We start from the raw sequence: 16,584 nt of genomic DNA on the forward strand, positions 1-16,584 counted from the left end.
GGATATGTGTGTGTGGATATGTGTGTGTGGATATGTGTGTGTGGAGCTGTGTGTGTGGAGCGAGTGCAGCAGCGTGCAGCGGAGTGTGTAAAAGGGGAGAGCGTGAGTGTTTCTTTCTACAGACAGCATGCCATGTACGATAAGGTGACTGCTGACAAAACGGTGTGTCACTATAGGAGGGGGTGGGGGGGTGGCTCTAATACAGTGATGTTATTAATGTTATTCTGTAACAGCAAGGAAACACGCCGCTATTACGCAATACGCCGACGGCAAAATGCACAGGTGCGCTTCATGTTCTATTCGCCCCTCGCGTCTGTCACTCCCAAATGGTCATGAAAGATTCATGAAATGTAATTTAATGATGAGAGACCAAGAGAGAGCAAGACAGAGGGGGGGGGGGGCGGGTTACGCTTCATGCTGATATATGGAATGTAGTCGAATCAAGTCAACTGTTGTTGTTAAAGTAAGTGTTTCACGATCTGGGAACAAAACGTAATTGTGATTATTTTGAATGATACTATGATACAGAACAGACTGATCCGTTTTGCAAAAATCACTTGACCAATCAATCAGAGCAGACTGGGCTCTGGTTTCAGAGAGAGGGTGAACAGAGGTGCTGCAGCTCAGGCAGTATGAGAAAAGAGTCTTTGGACATTAAAGCGTGGAGACACGGTAGAGGCAAACAAAACCAATATGAACCTGAAAATTAGCTTCATAGAGTCCCTTGAACACATGGTGGGCTTCCTCTGAATGTTGCACTCGTTCATACGACAGAGTGTGGACAGAACAGGCCTGCATCGTCAAATGAGAAACCGAAGACCAGTACGGCCGAATACAGATGGATTGTAATGATATATGAATAATGTATCATCATTTGACTGCACATGTTTACCCGCCTACACACCGAGAAACACACATCAGAGTGTGCATGTCCCACGGCGCCTCGTGAGTGCACATTTGCTGTGTGTAGCTGAGTGTGTGTGTGTGTGTGTGTGTGTGTGTGTGTGTGTGTGTGTGTGTGTGTGTGTGTGTGTGTGTGTGTGTGTGTGTGTGTGTGTGTGTGTGTGTGTGTGTGTGTGTGTGTGTGTGTGTGTGTGTGTGTGTGTGTGTGTGTGTGTGTTTATGTGGATGACATCACTCTGCATCGGCACTGGGCCAGACAGGGTTTCTCTCGGTCCTGAGCTGTCTGTCTGTCTTGATGACTAACGATGGTACACAAACAAACAGCACCGTGAAGGAAGACAAACAACGAACGACAGCACACTGACACTTGAGCTGCGTCTCCTCGCAGCTCGGGAACCGTCGTACGGACTGATACAAGATGCTGCACACATGTTTTATTAGCACATTTTCGCTGCAGTAATTGGTCCTGACACTTCACCCTGAACGCTGTACTTTACACTTTAATGTATGAATGCACTTTGAGTTTTCCAGCCGAGTAGCAGTCCTTGGAATCCTCTTATGATTTGTTGCCTTTGAGAAAAACATATGCCAAATGAGTGTAATGTATTGATTATTCAAATGCAGGACATGAAAAAGACATTAATATTGTACGAAAGCATGCTCTCTTGCACAGCCAAGTGGGACACTTTAGACTAAATAAGGGTCAGGCTTTTTAAATGGCATATGTCAATTAAACAAATGTTGCTTTAAATACATCTACATGTGTGTTTAAAAAACATATATTTAAAGGACTTTATGGTTTGGTTTAAAGAGTCCTCTCCTGATGATGTTCAGGTCATATCAGTATGTAGTGTCTCTACTTTAAAGAGTCCTCTCCTGATGATGTTCAGGTGTATATCAGTATGTAGTGCCTCTACTTTAAAGAGTCCTCTCCTGATGATGTTCAGGTGTATATCAGTATGTAGTGCCTCTACTTTAAAGAGTCCTCTCCTGATGATGTTCAGGTGTATATCAGTATGTAGTGCCTCTACTTTAAAGAGTCCTCTCCTGATGATGTTCAGGTGTATATCAGTATGTAGTGCCTCTACTTTAAAGAGTCCTCTCCTGCTGATGTTCAGGTGTATATCAGTATGTAGTGCCTCTACGTTAAAGAGTCCTCTCCTGCTGATGTTCAGGTGTATATCAGTATGTAGTGTCTCTACTTTAAAGAGTCCTCTCCTGATGATGTTCAGGTGTATATCAGTATGTCGTGTCTCTACTTTAAAGAGTCCTCTCCTGCTGATGTGCAGGTGTATATCAGTATGTAGTGTCTCTACTTTAAAGAGTCCTCTCCTGATGATGTTCAGGTGTATATCAGTATGTCGTGTCTCTACTTTAAAGAGTCCTCTCCTGCTGATGTTCAGGTGTATATCAGTATGTAGTGTCTCTACTTTAAAGAGTCCTCTCCTGCTGATGTTCAGGTGTATATCAGTATGTAGTGTCTCTACTTTAAAGAGTCCTCTCCTGCTTATGTTCAGGTGTATATCAGTATGTAGTGTCTCTACTTTAAAGAGTCCTCTCCTGCTGATGTTCAGGTGTATATCAGTATGTAGTGTCTCTACTTTAAAGAGTCCTCTCCTGCTGATGTTCAGGTGTATATCAGTATGTAGTGTCTCTACTTTAAAGAGTCCTCTCCTGCTGATGTTCAGGTGTATATCAGTATGTAGTGTCTCTACTTTAAAGAGTCCTCTCCTGCTGATGTTCAGGTGTATATCAGTATGTAGTGTCTCTACTTTAAAGAGTCCTCTCCTGCTGATGTTCAGGTGTATATCAGTATGTAGTGTCTCTTCTTTAAAGAGTCCTCTCCTGCTGATGTTCTGGTGTATATCAGTATGTAGTGTCTCTACTTTAAAGAGTCCTCTCCTGCTTATGTTCAGGTGTATATCAGTATGTAGTGTCTCTACTTTAAAGAGTCCTCTCCTGCTGATGTTCAGGTGTATATCAGTATGTAGTGTCTCTACTTTAAAGAGTCCTCTCCTGCTGATGTTCAGGTGTATATCAGTATGTAGTGTCTCTACTTTAAAGAGTCCTCTCCTGCTGATGTTCAGGTGTATATCAGTATGTACTGTAGTGTCTCTACTTTAAAGAGTCCTCTCCTGCTGATGTTCAGGTGTATATCAGTATGTAGTGTCTCTACTTTAAAGAGTCCTCTCCTGCTGATGTTCAGGTGTATATCAGTATGTAGTGTCTCTACTTTAAAGAGTCCTCTCCTGCTGATGTTCAGATGTATATCAGTATGTAGTGTCTCTACTTTAAAGAGTCCTCTCCTGCTAATGTTCAGGTGTATATCAGTATGTAGTGTCTCTACTTTAAAGAGTCCTCTCCTACTGATGTTTAGTGTATATCAGTATGTAGTGTCTCTACTTTAAAGAGTCCTCTCCTGCTGATGTTCAGATGTATATCAGTATGTAGTGTCTCTACTTTAAAGAGTCCTCTCCTGCTAATGTTCAGGTGTATATCAGTATGTAGTGTCTCTACTTTAAAGAGTCCTCTCCTGCTGATGTTCAGGTGTATATCAGTATGTAGTGTCTCTACTTTAAAGAGTCCTCTCCTGCTGATGTTCAGGTGTATATCAGTATGTAGTGTCTCTACTTTAAAGAGTCCTCTCCTGCTGATGTTCAGGTGTATATCAGTATGTAGTGTCTCTACTTTAAAGAGTCCTCTCCTGCTGATGTTCAGGTGTATATCAGTATGTAGTGTCTCTACTTTAAAGAGTCCTCTCCTGCTGATGTTCAGGTGTATATCAGTATGTAGTGTCTCTACTTTAAAGAGTCCTCTCCTGCTGATGTTCAGGTGTATATCAGTATGTAGTGTCTCTGCTTTAAAGAGTCCTCTCCTGCTGATGTTCTGGTGTATATCAGTATGTAGTGTCTCTACTTTAAAGAGTCCTCTCCTGCTGATGTTCAGGTGGATATCAGTATGTAGTGTCTCTACTTTAAAGAGTCCTCTCCTGCTGATGTTCAGGTGTATATCAGTATGTAGTGTCTCTACTTTAAAGAGTCCTCTCCTGCTGATGTTCAGGTGTATATCAGTATGTAGTGTCTCTACTTTAAAGAGTCCTCTCCTGCTGATGTTCAGGTGGATATCAGTATGCATTGTCTCTACTGGGACATGTCTCCATGCTTTAATGTTCAAAAAGCTCTTTAATTTTGCTGCAGCACCTCTTTTCACCCTCTGTCTGAAACCAGAGCCCAGTCTGCTCTGATTGGTTAGCTGGCCGGCTCTGTTGTGCTACATTACAGAACCGCTAAGCCTATCATGTACAATGTGTTGGAGTGATAGCCAATATGTCACTTTGCTCCAGAAGTAAACAAAGGAGTCCAATGAAGGCGTTTCAGTCAGTGTGTGTGGGAGAGAATCCACCTCTGGGGGGAACACAGGGGTTCTAGCCTTTACAGACCACTTATGTAAACCAATGTAACACACAGCAGGGAAGGGAAAACCCCCATACAACATAATAGAACATAGTGTTTCTATTCTCTGTTTTTGACAAGTGTGTGCTACTGTTGGAGAAAATACAAGTCGTCTCCTTTGTATGGGTTGTTTTAATGCACTGATACTATGCGTGACTCTGCACCGTGTGTGACCTTGCCTCTTCTAATGATAGGAGGAGGCGGGGCATTTCAGGTTGTTGATATTTATGAGAGGACACATGCTTGTTGTCTCCTAAATACCTCATGGGGCAACAGTGGCGTGAAGGAAGTACGTGACTCTTGCCAGAAGACGTCGCAGATGTCCCAGACACCTTTCCAACACCTCCGCCACCTCGATTTACGACTTTGTTGTTATCTCCGTGTTTTGGACGATATAAGCCTGATGTGTTTCCCTGCTCCGTTGAGCAACATACCCCATGTGTGTGAGTTAACCCATATCCTTTGTATGTGATTTAACTCGAGTGATATCTTCCTCACAGCTACTTATGCTGACTGCGAAAACTCTCCATTGCATAAGATCGGCTTCTTTTATTACATATCATGATTTCAGTGTAGTGATTACATTTTAATGCAAAGCTACATCGCGTGGCCTCTGTGGCCTTGCAGTTAAGTGCTTGCTCGAGTCCACCATACATCAAAAGCACATCCATTACCAGCACCATATGGCATTGCTTTCCAAAGAGTTCCTCAATTATTTAAAGTTCCTATACATTTGTGAAATGTGTTTCTCCTCAGACAGAATATTGATTGCCTGCAGTTTACTGTGGAAGACTAGTATTTTTACATTTGTGGCAATAATAAAGTTAAATAAAATGAACCGCTTTCATTCCTCTTTGTTCCCTTTTTGGAGCATAATTTACGTCATAGTTTGGGGTATGCGCCACTTTTATATACTTGAATAAGCAACCGTCCACCTGGGGGCTTCCACTGGCTTCACTGAGCATGTCAAGCTCCAGAAAAAAAGAAATAGCACAGAGGAACATGGTTGCCAGCGAGGTGGGGGTTAACAGGATTCCCAGGCACAGATACGCAGCAGAGGAAGTAAAGTGTGCTGTAGCTTTGGGGTCTTTGGGTAAAGAGAGCATGGGATGGTTTGCGGGGAGCTCTGTGGTGCATGGCTGTATGGATGTCCTCAAGGGATGAGGGAGGGAGGGAGGGAGGGAGGGAGGAGGTAATGAAGGGCTGGGGGGGCTACAGTAGAAAGCCCTGCTGACCTCAGGATAGAGGCTGAAGCAGCAGGCGTAACCACTGGAATCTGAGAAGAGATGTGCGCGTGTTAAAGGTCCACATGAGCAGCGAAGAGTAAATGTGTGTGAGCAATTTTTCTTTTTCTGAGGGCGGACGCGCGCGCGCGTGTGTGTGTGTGTGTGTGTGTGTGTGTGTGTGTGTGTGTGTGTGTGTGTGTGTGTGTGTGTGTGTGTGTGTGTGTGTGTGTGTGTGTGTGTGTGTGGATGGCGAGCGAAGTCCTGGCTGCAAGTGATCGTGGAGCCATCAGCCCAGCAGACATTAAAGAGGCCTGATGCTCAACCACTCGACAACAGGTCCTAGAGGGAGTCGGCTACACACAAGTTCACACAAGTTCACACACACACACACACTGTCACGATGTGTGTAGGAAGCAGGACCCAAATGCAGATTCAAGTGACAAAAATAACTCCTTTATTTCAAGGCTAAACGATTTAACGAAGACTGAACAGAACACTCACCGGAGACCAAGTCATTACACCAGACGAACCGACAAGACAGACAGAAAAACCAGAACTTAAATACACACAAGACTAATCACACGAACAAGACACAGGCGAGGAGGGAGGAGAACACACAGGGGCACCAGGTGAACACAATCGGGTAATCAGACACACCAGGGAAACGACAGGGAACCACAGACAGATCTAGACAAGACAAGACAAAACACAACACAACACACACACACACACACACACACACACAGCTTTAAGCATTCTTCATGATATTCTGGAAACAGTCTGCAGCACATTCATCTGGTACACGGGAGTATGCTGCAGATGGTTAAATGTTCTTTACTCCATATTCAGAGCATTCATTTAGTAGAAAACCACTATGTGTTGAGCGGAAAGTCACACTCCCTCTGCGCCTCATTTACATATCCAGCTCTGCCACATGTGCATGTTTATGGCTAGATAATGTGTGCCACTCTGCCCATGCTGTATGGTGGTTACGTCTGTAGGGAAGAAGGCTTATCTCAACTGGGGCTGACCTCATTGTGGGCCGGATGTGGCTCGGGAGGTAGATGGTTAACTACCAGTTGGAGTCAGTGGTTCGATCCCTGGCCCCTGTGGCGTCGACAACATGTCAAAGTGTCCTCGGGCAAGACACTGAAATTGGTTCGGGTGGCATTGCATTCACATAGCACTCATCAGTTGAATTAAGCTACTTTTGTGTGAAATCAATACCTAAAGCTTATCTAAAATCTTAACTTCACATCAAGGTCCAAGAAAACGACAATTTCTCACATATTAATATGGACAACATAGTAAGTACTTCACTGAAGATTCACATAAATGTCCAAGAGCAAATTACAATGTTTTCACTTCTTATTATGGCCCACATAGTAAATACATCGCCTTAATCACCACCTTGCAAGCATCTTATGGCACGTGTGTAAAATAAGTGCATTCACTCTTTTTTACAGTTAGTGAGAGGACTGGCGCTGCATGGAGTCACCATACAGGTGTATGCTGGACCCACTTAGGTTCACTCTAATAGAGTCATTTACATGTTCATCAGTCGGTCTTGTTCTGTATTTAGATTTCATTCATGTCAGAAAAAGCTGCTTCACAAAGGCAATTAGAGCCACATAAAGCAGACGTGTTCAGTGCTGCTTGGTGATGTTCTTATAATTGTCTGAGCGTACAAGGCTCCAGAAATGTTGTGAGTTTTGCTGAGACTTAAGCTGAACATGATTTTGGAGATTTATAACCTCCATCTCCACAGGATTGACACTGAACAGTGCAGCCATCTTTTCTTCTTCTTCATGTTGACATGCAATTATAAACCATAATTAATCAATTGTAGGTCTAGCCTCCCTATATCTGTGTGGGACATTTTTCCATCCTCAAAAACAAAAAGCTAATACTTCTGCAGTCTAGCTGCAGCTTCTAGCAACGGTCTTCTGTTAAAGAAAGGACACTGAATGTCTTGAATGTGGCATCACACACATGACTTGAGTCTGAACACAGCAGACAACAGGAGTATTTACAACAGCATTATAAAAACAAAAATAGTGCATGTGGGTGCACACTTACATTCTCTGTCTTACTGTTACATGAATCCCATGAATGTATGAGATTAAGTTAGCTTCATTATATCTCAGTGATTAAGTGAATAATAAAGTTTCTATCGGGTCACTGTCAGCCTGTCACTCTTATTAGTAGTAGTAAGAGTAGTAGTAGGAGGGGGCGGGGCTTGGAGGAACGGAGAGGAGACGGTGATCGCGGAAGCTTTCCTCCTGCCTTCACAAACTTTGCACACGTATTTATCAACTGAAAATAGCAAGAGGACTTTCATACTCTGCAATCCAAGACTTGATTAAATCCACCAAAAACCTGACATTACATTAACGAGTGTTTTTCAAAAACACAAATCCCTCCCTGTGTGTCTCTGAGCCGCAGCGACGCGGCCTGATTCAGAGCGGGTCATTCTGCCGTTGGTTCTGACTGGTGCTGCTGGAGAAAGCAGACTGCTCCGTGTGTGGTGTCGCTGTGCCGCTGTCACATCTGCTCCTTGATCTCTGCGTCACTGACCAATTTTATATTTGTGTGACAGAAACAATTCTAAAATAAAAACACTTTATTGTCCGGCCGCGGCCAAAAAATCAGGAAGCACCATTACTACGCTATAATCGATAATCGAGCGGCGAGCTACTGAAAAGCTGCCCGCGAGCTACCGGTAGCTCGCGATCGACGTGTTGGAGACCCCTGGTCTAAACTAAATGCTGCCGTGATGAAACGCCATATCATGGATTATCAAGGATCTGAAACAGTCTGGAGCTCAAAGGCTTTCTCTCTTGCCGGTTACACCACAAGGTGAGTTCCTTTCTACTTCCTGCTTCTTCACACACATGCTCTCCAGTACAGGTTAGCTCTGAGTGTTAGCGATGCTAATGCAAACACCGACCATATTACGTCCAAAACAGTCGGGCATTGTTTCTGATAGCAACGTTTCTGATTGGGCCGTGGGTCCACATTTCAGATATTACGTCATATCGGACGCACATCTGGATCAGCTCCGTTGTTCCCCGTTTTTAGAGATTTGGGTACGGAGGAAAAGAGAGAGGGTTTTATTTTCTGACGCTGCGTGAGGTGTTGATGTGATAGGTCCCCTTTAAAAAGGTATAAAACAACACACACAAAACACTCACATAAACTGAGATTTATACAACCCCCTCCACACAAATACCAATCTATATATACATGAACATACATGTATACATGCTTAAAAGTATACACCTTAAATACAAGGTACTGCTCACACACACACGACCAGCAGTGAGCGTGTCTCCTTGACCTTCCCTATAACCTCCTCCAGCTTGTAAGCAGCATGGAGCCCCACTGACAGGCTAACAAGCAAACAAGCAAAAGAGGCAATCCATATTTCATGAGCAGCCATTGGAAAATACTGTGAAAATGCGTGAGGCTGGAAAACAACAGAGAAGAAATTCACATTATCATAATGACTTGGACAGCTCGACGTTTGCGGCTACATGAGGAAATGTTACTTTTTTAAACTTTTAACAGCACTGGACACAACATACAGGTGTACCTGATGTGGACTGGAGGACATGTACATATTCTATTATTAGCTCAAGTAGATGTGTCTCTATCACACACCAGAATTCATTGGAGTGTATCTCAATGCACTTACATATTACGAACAGGGGTGCACATAACCTTTTTGCCCTGGTTCTCAAAGGAGCACCTGGAGATGTTGCTTCATCCTTAACATTAAATAAACCGTAACTTTTGAGGTGCACCTTCTCTCTCTTCCTCGCTCACTCGCATTTTGGCTGTGAGCTGCGGGCGCCAGATAAGCCAACATCCCCCATTTTCATCACTTACAGCGCCCGTCGTACAGGGCAAATGAAACGTGTAACCGGGGCGAAAAGGGTGTTACATTTACTTAATTATGAATGTTGTTACATCAAGGCCGAAAATTAGGACGAGCACCAACGGTCAAAAATGTTTTTTCCCTCCCAGAACTGCCAGCGCAGCGCCTCCACAGATCTGGCGCCCTAGGCGAACATCTAGCCAGTGCTACGGGCCGGCCCTGAGTTCATATGCAACTCGCAAATATCTTTCTCTCTCTCTCTCCTCTCTCCTCTCTTCTCTCTTTTCTCTTCTCCCTTCTCTCTCTCTCAATGTTGGTACGCAAATGCGCCTTTTTTCAAATGACCCGGTGCTCTTTTTTTGGCCCCTGCGCACCAGTTATGTGCAGCCCTGATTATGAACCAATCAGCAACATTATCCAACTCGTTGTCACACGCATGCACGGCTCACTTTTTAAAGAGGCCCTATTGTGCTTTATGGGGGTTCCCTTTCCTGTAGTGTGTTGTTTAGCTTTTGGTGCATGTAAATGGTCTGCAAAGGCTAACATCACAAAGGTCCCTCCAGAGGGAGTTTCGCTCCCAAACACTCCACCCATAGCTGAAACGCCTCCATTGGACTCCTTGGTTTGCTTCTGTAACATAGTGACATCATTGTGTAACACTCACGCTTCGATTGGCTAAGGGGCGGGACATCTCTACAAGGTTACCCAATCACAACAGAGCCGGCCAGCTAACCAATCCGAACAGACTGGGCTCTAAAAACATTTTAGGATGTAAACATGTCACAGTAGAGCAGGGGTCGGCAAGTAAGTTTGTTCTGAGCCACTAGATAGCGGGCCAGAACATAATCAAAGGCCAGAGCCTCTGGTCAGACCTGCCCACAGGGAGGCGCGTCCTCTCCAGCCCCATGTCTGTCCCATGTTAAAAGCCAGGGCTACTATCTGTATTTTAACAGATTTATCTTTTAAATTGCTTCTTGTTTTGCGGCGTCCCGTTCAAATGAAATCGCCGACAATCACTTTTGCATACTCGCGCCAGGGCGGGGGAGGGGTTACGAGGCTCGCGTCTTGTGCTGCATTCCCTTGCACTCGGACATCAGGGATTTTCTCTCATCAATGTCCGATGAGCCACAACTTTTCTTTCAAAACAAAGCTGCCAACTGGGGTGGCAGCTGCGGGGGCAGCATATGCACCGCCACCCCTCGCCCTCCTTGATCAAGTGGCTTCTCCGATTTTGTTGTCAATGTTTTGATATCCTAAGCAACATTGCGTTTGAATGATTTAGTGAGCTGGTGTTATTTTTTTTAAACCACACACGCATGTTGGCTATTTCAGCACCACGCGCTGTCCACCTAACTATTGATCCACTATCAGCGTCAGTGCACCCCGCTGCCAGATTGTGCCTGTGCTGTGTGTCATTCACTCTCAACATGGATACAAGTACAATAAGCATTGTTCAGGTGTAGCTAGTCGGACATTAGAGCCTATGTGCGACTGTCGGTCCGATATTGTAGAACTGTCTGATTCTCATCCGGCCCGCACGGCGGGAGAGACTGTGGCGGTGGCGCAGTGGTTAGTGCGTTTGCCTCCCACTCCATTGTTTTTACGACTCGTGAGTAATGTGCAGTACAACCGAGAGGCAGCAGCCACTGGCCCGCGAAAGTGTGTATTGGATACATTTTGGCCCTTTGACAAATGTAGTTGCTGATCATAATAATAATAATAATAATAATAATGAGGCACATAATACATATATTAACTCTGAAAACGAGCACGAAGAGCCCCTTAAAGCTTAAGCTAAAGAATCAATGTTGCCAATTTTCTGTTTTACATTACAGAACTTTTCCAATAACTCCAGCTTTATATCAAAAAAGAAAATAGCAACAACTCTACATTTTCACTTCTACATACTGTTAGGTGTTTCATATTGTTGTTAATATTGATTTAATAGAAGAGGCTTTTTCCGCCAAATCTATCGGTACCAAATGGTCGATAACTCGACTTGTCTCTCACTTCATTGTTGACCAATTATTGTTAAAAAAGTTTTTTCTGTCTTTGTATACATGTATGTACGTGTATGTATGTGCATGTGTACATGTGTGTGGATATGTACACACATGCATGTGTATATGTGGGTATACATATGTGAATATATGGGTACATCATGTATTACTGTTACTATTCTTTATTTCCTTATCTATTAATTTTCTTGTAATATTATCTTCTACATTACTTTTACCTACAGTATACATGTATCTATTTATTTAGTTAGTTATTTAATTTACTAGCTAGGACCGGGAGGGGGGAAAGGAAAAAAAAATATATTGACTGTATAAATGTAAACTCATTGTGCCTGACTCAATAAAAAATAAATAAATGTACAAGTTAAAACACACAGACACAATAAAAAGCCAATTTTTAAAAATATCGTGAGACAGATTTTGGTTCATCTGATGGATGCCAAAACCTTTTGATCACATTTCAAGAGTTGGGATCTCATTTTGGAGATAGGAAAATATTAGCGGTGCACGATAATTATCGGCCCGATATTAGGAATTATGACGTCATCCCGATAAACCCGATAAAAGTATTAATAGCCCCGATAATATACAATATATTTTTTGGGTAAAAAAAAAGGAAAAGATCCTGCGTTGTGGGTGGATTGGGATGAGGGGCGCTTGTTTTTCACTCGGCTCCTCCCGTTTTGCCAGTACTGTGGTATAGTGGTTTAGGAAGAGGGGAGTTCTTCACCAATCCAGCGCTCCCTAACTCACGCCTGGCTGTGACGTAAACGGTGTGCGGCCGTGAAGCCAGGACAGTAAACAAACATGTCGTCGGTAGTATGGGACTATTTCAAAGTTTCAGAGTTAGATAGTTCGCTTGCTATTTGTATTAACACATGTTAACGAATGCAATGCAGAAGTTCCACGAGGAGGGAAGAAGACAACGAGCTATAATACTTCCAACCTGATCAGTCACCTGAAACATCGCCATCGCTACGATGGTGTGTTCAAAGCGTACGAAGACGCCGGCGCTGCTAAACTAGCGGCGAATCCAAAGCCAGCTGCAAAGGCAGCAGGGCTTTTACCCATCGACGAGGCTTTTGAAAAAGGCAAGAAATTTGCGAGAGATGCCGGTGGTGGCGAAGTCGATAGGGACTTGGCTTGGCAACTGGAAGGTCACCAGTTCAAGTCCCGGCCAGACCAAGTGCTACCGAGGTGTCCCTGAGCAAGGCACCGTTCACCGTTCCCCACACTGCTCCCCGGGCGGCGTTCAAAATGGCAGCACACTGCTCCTAACACTAGGATGGGTCAAATGCAGAGAAACAATTTCCCCACGGGGATTAATAAAGTATATCCAATCCAGCTGAAGAATCATCTGTTTTTAGCAGGGCTGGTTGTCTTTGAGCAGGAGGGCTGAGAGAAGTCAGTGCTGACCCGGGATACCCCCCCACTGCTTAAGGCACTCAATTAAATTTGTATGATCAACTGTGTCAAAAACCGCACTTAGGTCTAAAAGGATTAAGACCGAGCAATCTCCTGCATCTGCTGCGGCAAGGAGGTTGTTTGTTACTCTCATAAAGGCTTCATTTAACTGCATAGCGTCCTAAAACATGTGATAAATGTTGTACAAAGATATAATGAGTTTGGCAGAGGCCGAAATCCATTCAAATGGATGCCCTATGCAGGTTCCTCGTTCCTCCATTGATGCTTGATGACTCCATTAACATACTGCTGTGAGGACTTTGCTTTCAATGGATGCCAGCGTGAAATGAACAATCCTGAACATAATCATCACAAAAGTGTCTGAGCACCTTATTTTGTCTCAATGCATTGTATGAACGGGAAGAATTCAAATGGAAACACCGGAGGAAAACGTGTCTTTTATTTAAAAGGGAGAGGACGACATCTCTTTCTGCGCAGACCATGAATATTTCAGTCTAAGCTCCACTTTGCTCCACACAGAGCAGCACCCACGCATATACGTCACACACACACACACACACACACACACACACACACACACACACACACACACACACACACACACACACACACACACACACACACACACACACACACACACACACACACACACACACACACACACACACACACACACACACACACACACACACACACACACACACACACACACACACACACACACACACACACACACACACACACACACACACACACAAGTCAATTGTTAACTCACAGGTCAAAGCGTAGATTCTGCCTCTCCTCAAAGAAATAGTCCAGGATGAATTTGCGGACGAAGTCTGGGTTCAGGGTGTTGTCGATGACTTCTGTTCGGCCAAACTAGAAGAGAGAGGAGACCTTTTGGTTAATGGCTGCAGCACACATTCAACAAACTACACAGCAGGAGACACAGTGACCGGAGACTTCTGTGGCCTCTTTAGTGTAACCGTTTTGTGTCTCCATCCGGACTCCTTCCAGTGTTTGTGTTACCTATAAATTGCCGTTAAAGCTTCAATATGTTTTTTATTGTGGTCCAATGGCTATTATGGTTTGTAATAGTCACGTTCATGTGCTCATTAAGTTAGTTTAAACTGTTTCAGTGACTGATGCTAAACGTAAAATCAGGACAGTGGGTAAGAAAACGAACCAATGGAAACGCTGGTCATATATCTTAAAATGTTTTAAAAGAGAGACCTAGGAACTTTTCTAAGATCACTTCCTCTCGTTCATTATGGCATATTTGGCTAATTAAACCAGTGCTTGTGATCCTGCACTCACAAACAACTCTGCACTTTGCAAGCGTCAATTATTTTTGCATGTCAAGCTGCCTTTGTTTGCAATATGCATGTAGCAGTGCTTACAAATCACTTTTGTGAAACAGGCTCCTGATCCGAAAGAGACCCGAGGGTAATTAGACCTGTTCTAAAATGCAATCAACCCAAACAGAAAGAGAACAACACCACAACACATTTCATCTGGACTACTAAGGGCCGAGTCTCGTTCGCTGGGAAAGGAGAAGACCTGAGAAGACCTCTAGTTACACGACACATACTTCATCTATTACAATATGAATGCCCAAAGGAAGCATTTTCATTAAACATTACTAATACGTGTAGAAAAAAATCAAGTTCTGTCTTTGTATACATGTATGTATGTAGGTAGGTACGTGTATGTATGTGCATGTGAACATGTGGGTATACATATGAGTATATGGGTACAAGTATTACTGTTACTATTCTTTATTCCCTTATCTATACATTTTCTTTTAATATTATCTTCTATATTACTTTACTTTTACCTATACAGGTATCTATCTTATTTATTTAGTTAGTTATTTATTTTACTAGCTAGGACGGGAGGGAGGGAAAGGGGAAAAATAAATAAAAATATTGACTGTATAAATGTAAACTCATTGTGCCTGACTCAATAAAAAAAAGTATGAAAAAGAAAAAAAGCAAGTAGTCAAAGTCAACTTTAGTGTCAGTCTCAAAATATGTTTGTACACACAGAAAGACCGAAATACTGTTTCCCACAGTCCAGAGGTATACAAAAACACACATTAAAATACAAGAACACTCAATATTTACAAAAAACCCACAAAATAACCGGGGAAAGGAAAAGGAAGGATACTTGGCATGCACTTATAACAGATAACGTAAGCTGGGTCACAGCCAAAAGAAACTTGCTGAAAGGCTGCCATTAGAGGTACTTTGAAGCTTTCACCGGTTATAAACGGTTCCCCCACCAACTTCGCCCCTGCACTCACCTCTCTCCATTCCCTGTTGGCTATTCCTTGGGTGTACAGCACACAAACTGTTGGATTAGAAACAGAAGAAAGAAACAAGAGAGGGTTAGCTTGATTGAAGAGTGTTAACAGTGCATCGCAGAGAAGTCAGCTGAAAGCGTGTTCTTTCCCCGGACCTCAACATTAGAGGAAAACTTCCTAATTAAATGTCACTAGAACTTTGCCTTGCAGCGTGATGGTATTTCAGAGAGGGGGAGGGAGGGGGAGGAGGAGGATGGGGCGAGTGAGGGTTCGTGTGGGGGGAGGAAGTCCTCCTTATTGACATTCCAGCGTCTCCATCCGATGAAGTCTCAAGAGTGGTTTTTGATTACGAACCACTAGTGAAAACACGGCGAGGCAATCAGCCGGCACTAACATGACATTTCATTTGCATTCGAGCAGCCGTCACCGTATTCACACACACACCCGTCACATGGCAGCGACTCACTACTCTGAAAAGCCCCCGGGACCAGACGCTTGGAAATCTGTTTTAACTGGTGACATGTTTTAAATACGCAACGGTGAATGGTCGAATGTTAATAGAGTGATACAACCATACACGTCTACAAAATACCAGAGTGCAGTTTGTATTGTTCCTCTCTCTCGCAAAAAGAGACCCTGACTTCAAAGAGATAACCTGATCAAATAAATAAAAGGTGATGTGTTTGTTCTGGTTTGGTACTTGTCGTTTGGTTTCCTATTTTACTAGGAGGGGTAAACTAGATAATGGAGCCTGGTCGATAGTCCCATAAACACCTGATCCAAAAAGCCGTTATCAATGATCTAAACTACGTTAGATGTGTAGATTTGAGTTGAAAAGGTAATACGTATGCCATTAAAGTAAAAAATGACCTGATTAAAGGTCGCCTATCATGCTATCTTTAGGCAATAGCATATATATACAAATATATAAAAAACATGTCTATGAAGTGTTTTGCTCCAAATACCAAACAGATCACCCGTTCTAGCCATGCCTCATATCCCTCTGTTTCACTTCCTGTTTCAAAAGTGCTGATTTGGGGATAAAGTTTAAAGAGGAGGGGTCTGAGCTCATGCGGGACCTGGCAGCTACCGTCTAAACTAAATGCTGCGGTGATGAAACTCCATATCATGGATTATCAAGGATCTGAAACAGTCTGGAGCTCAAAGGCTTTCTCTCTTGCCGGTTATACCACAAGGTGAGTTCCTTTCTACTTCCTGCTTCTTCACACACATGCTCTCCAGTACAGGTTAGCTTTGAGTGTTAGCCATGCTAATGTAAACACCGACCATATGACGTCCAAAACAGTCGGGCATTGTTTCTGATAGCAACTTTCTGATTGGCCCGTGGGTCCACATTTCAGATATGACGTCATAT

At 43.4% G+C, this 16,584-nt stretch overlaps 1 protein-coding gene across 1 annotated transcript in view; it reads right to left on the reverse strand.

Moving 5' to 3' along the window:
* The window catches only part of LOC117448244 (copine-8-like), a 103,568-nt gene that overhangs the window by 57,779 nt on the left and 29,205 nt on the right, over window positions 1–16,584 (reverse strand). Inside the window, exons 3-4 of the mRNA XM_034085444.1 lie at window positions 15,210–15,256; window positions 13,680–13,783 (exon numbers count right to left, since the gene is read on the reverse strand). Of these exons, the coding sequence (XP_033941335.1) occupies window positions 13,680–13,783; window positions 15,210–15,256 (151 nt within the window). The remainder of the gene's footprint in view (window positions 1–13,679; window positions 13,784–15,209; window positions 15,257–16,584) is intronic.

The sequence above is a fragment of the Pseudochaenichthys georgianus genome, chromosome 6 (genome assembly GCF_902827115.2).
Source record: "Pseudochaenichthys georgianus chromosome 6, fPseGeo1.2, whole genome shotgun sequence".
Taxonomy (NCBI): domain Eukaryota; kingdom Metazoa; phylum Chordata; class Actinopteri; order Perciformes; family Channichthyidae; genus Pseudochaenichthys; species Pseudochaenichthys georgianus.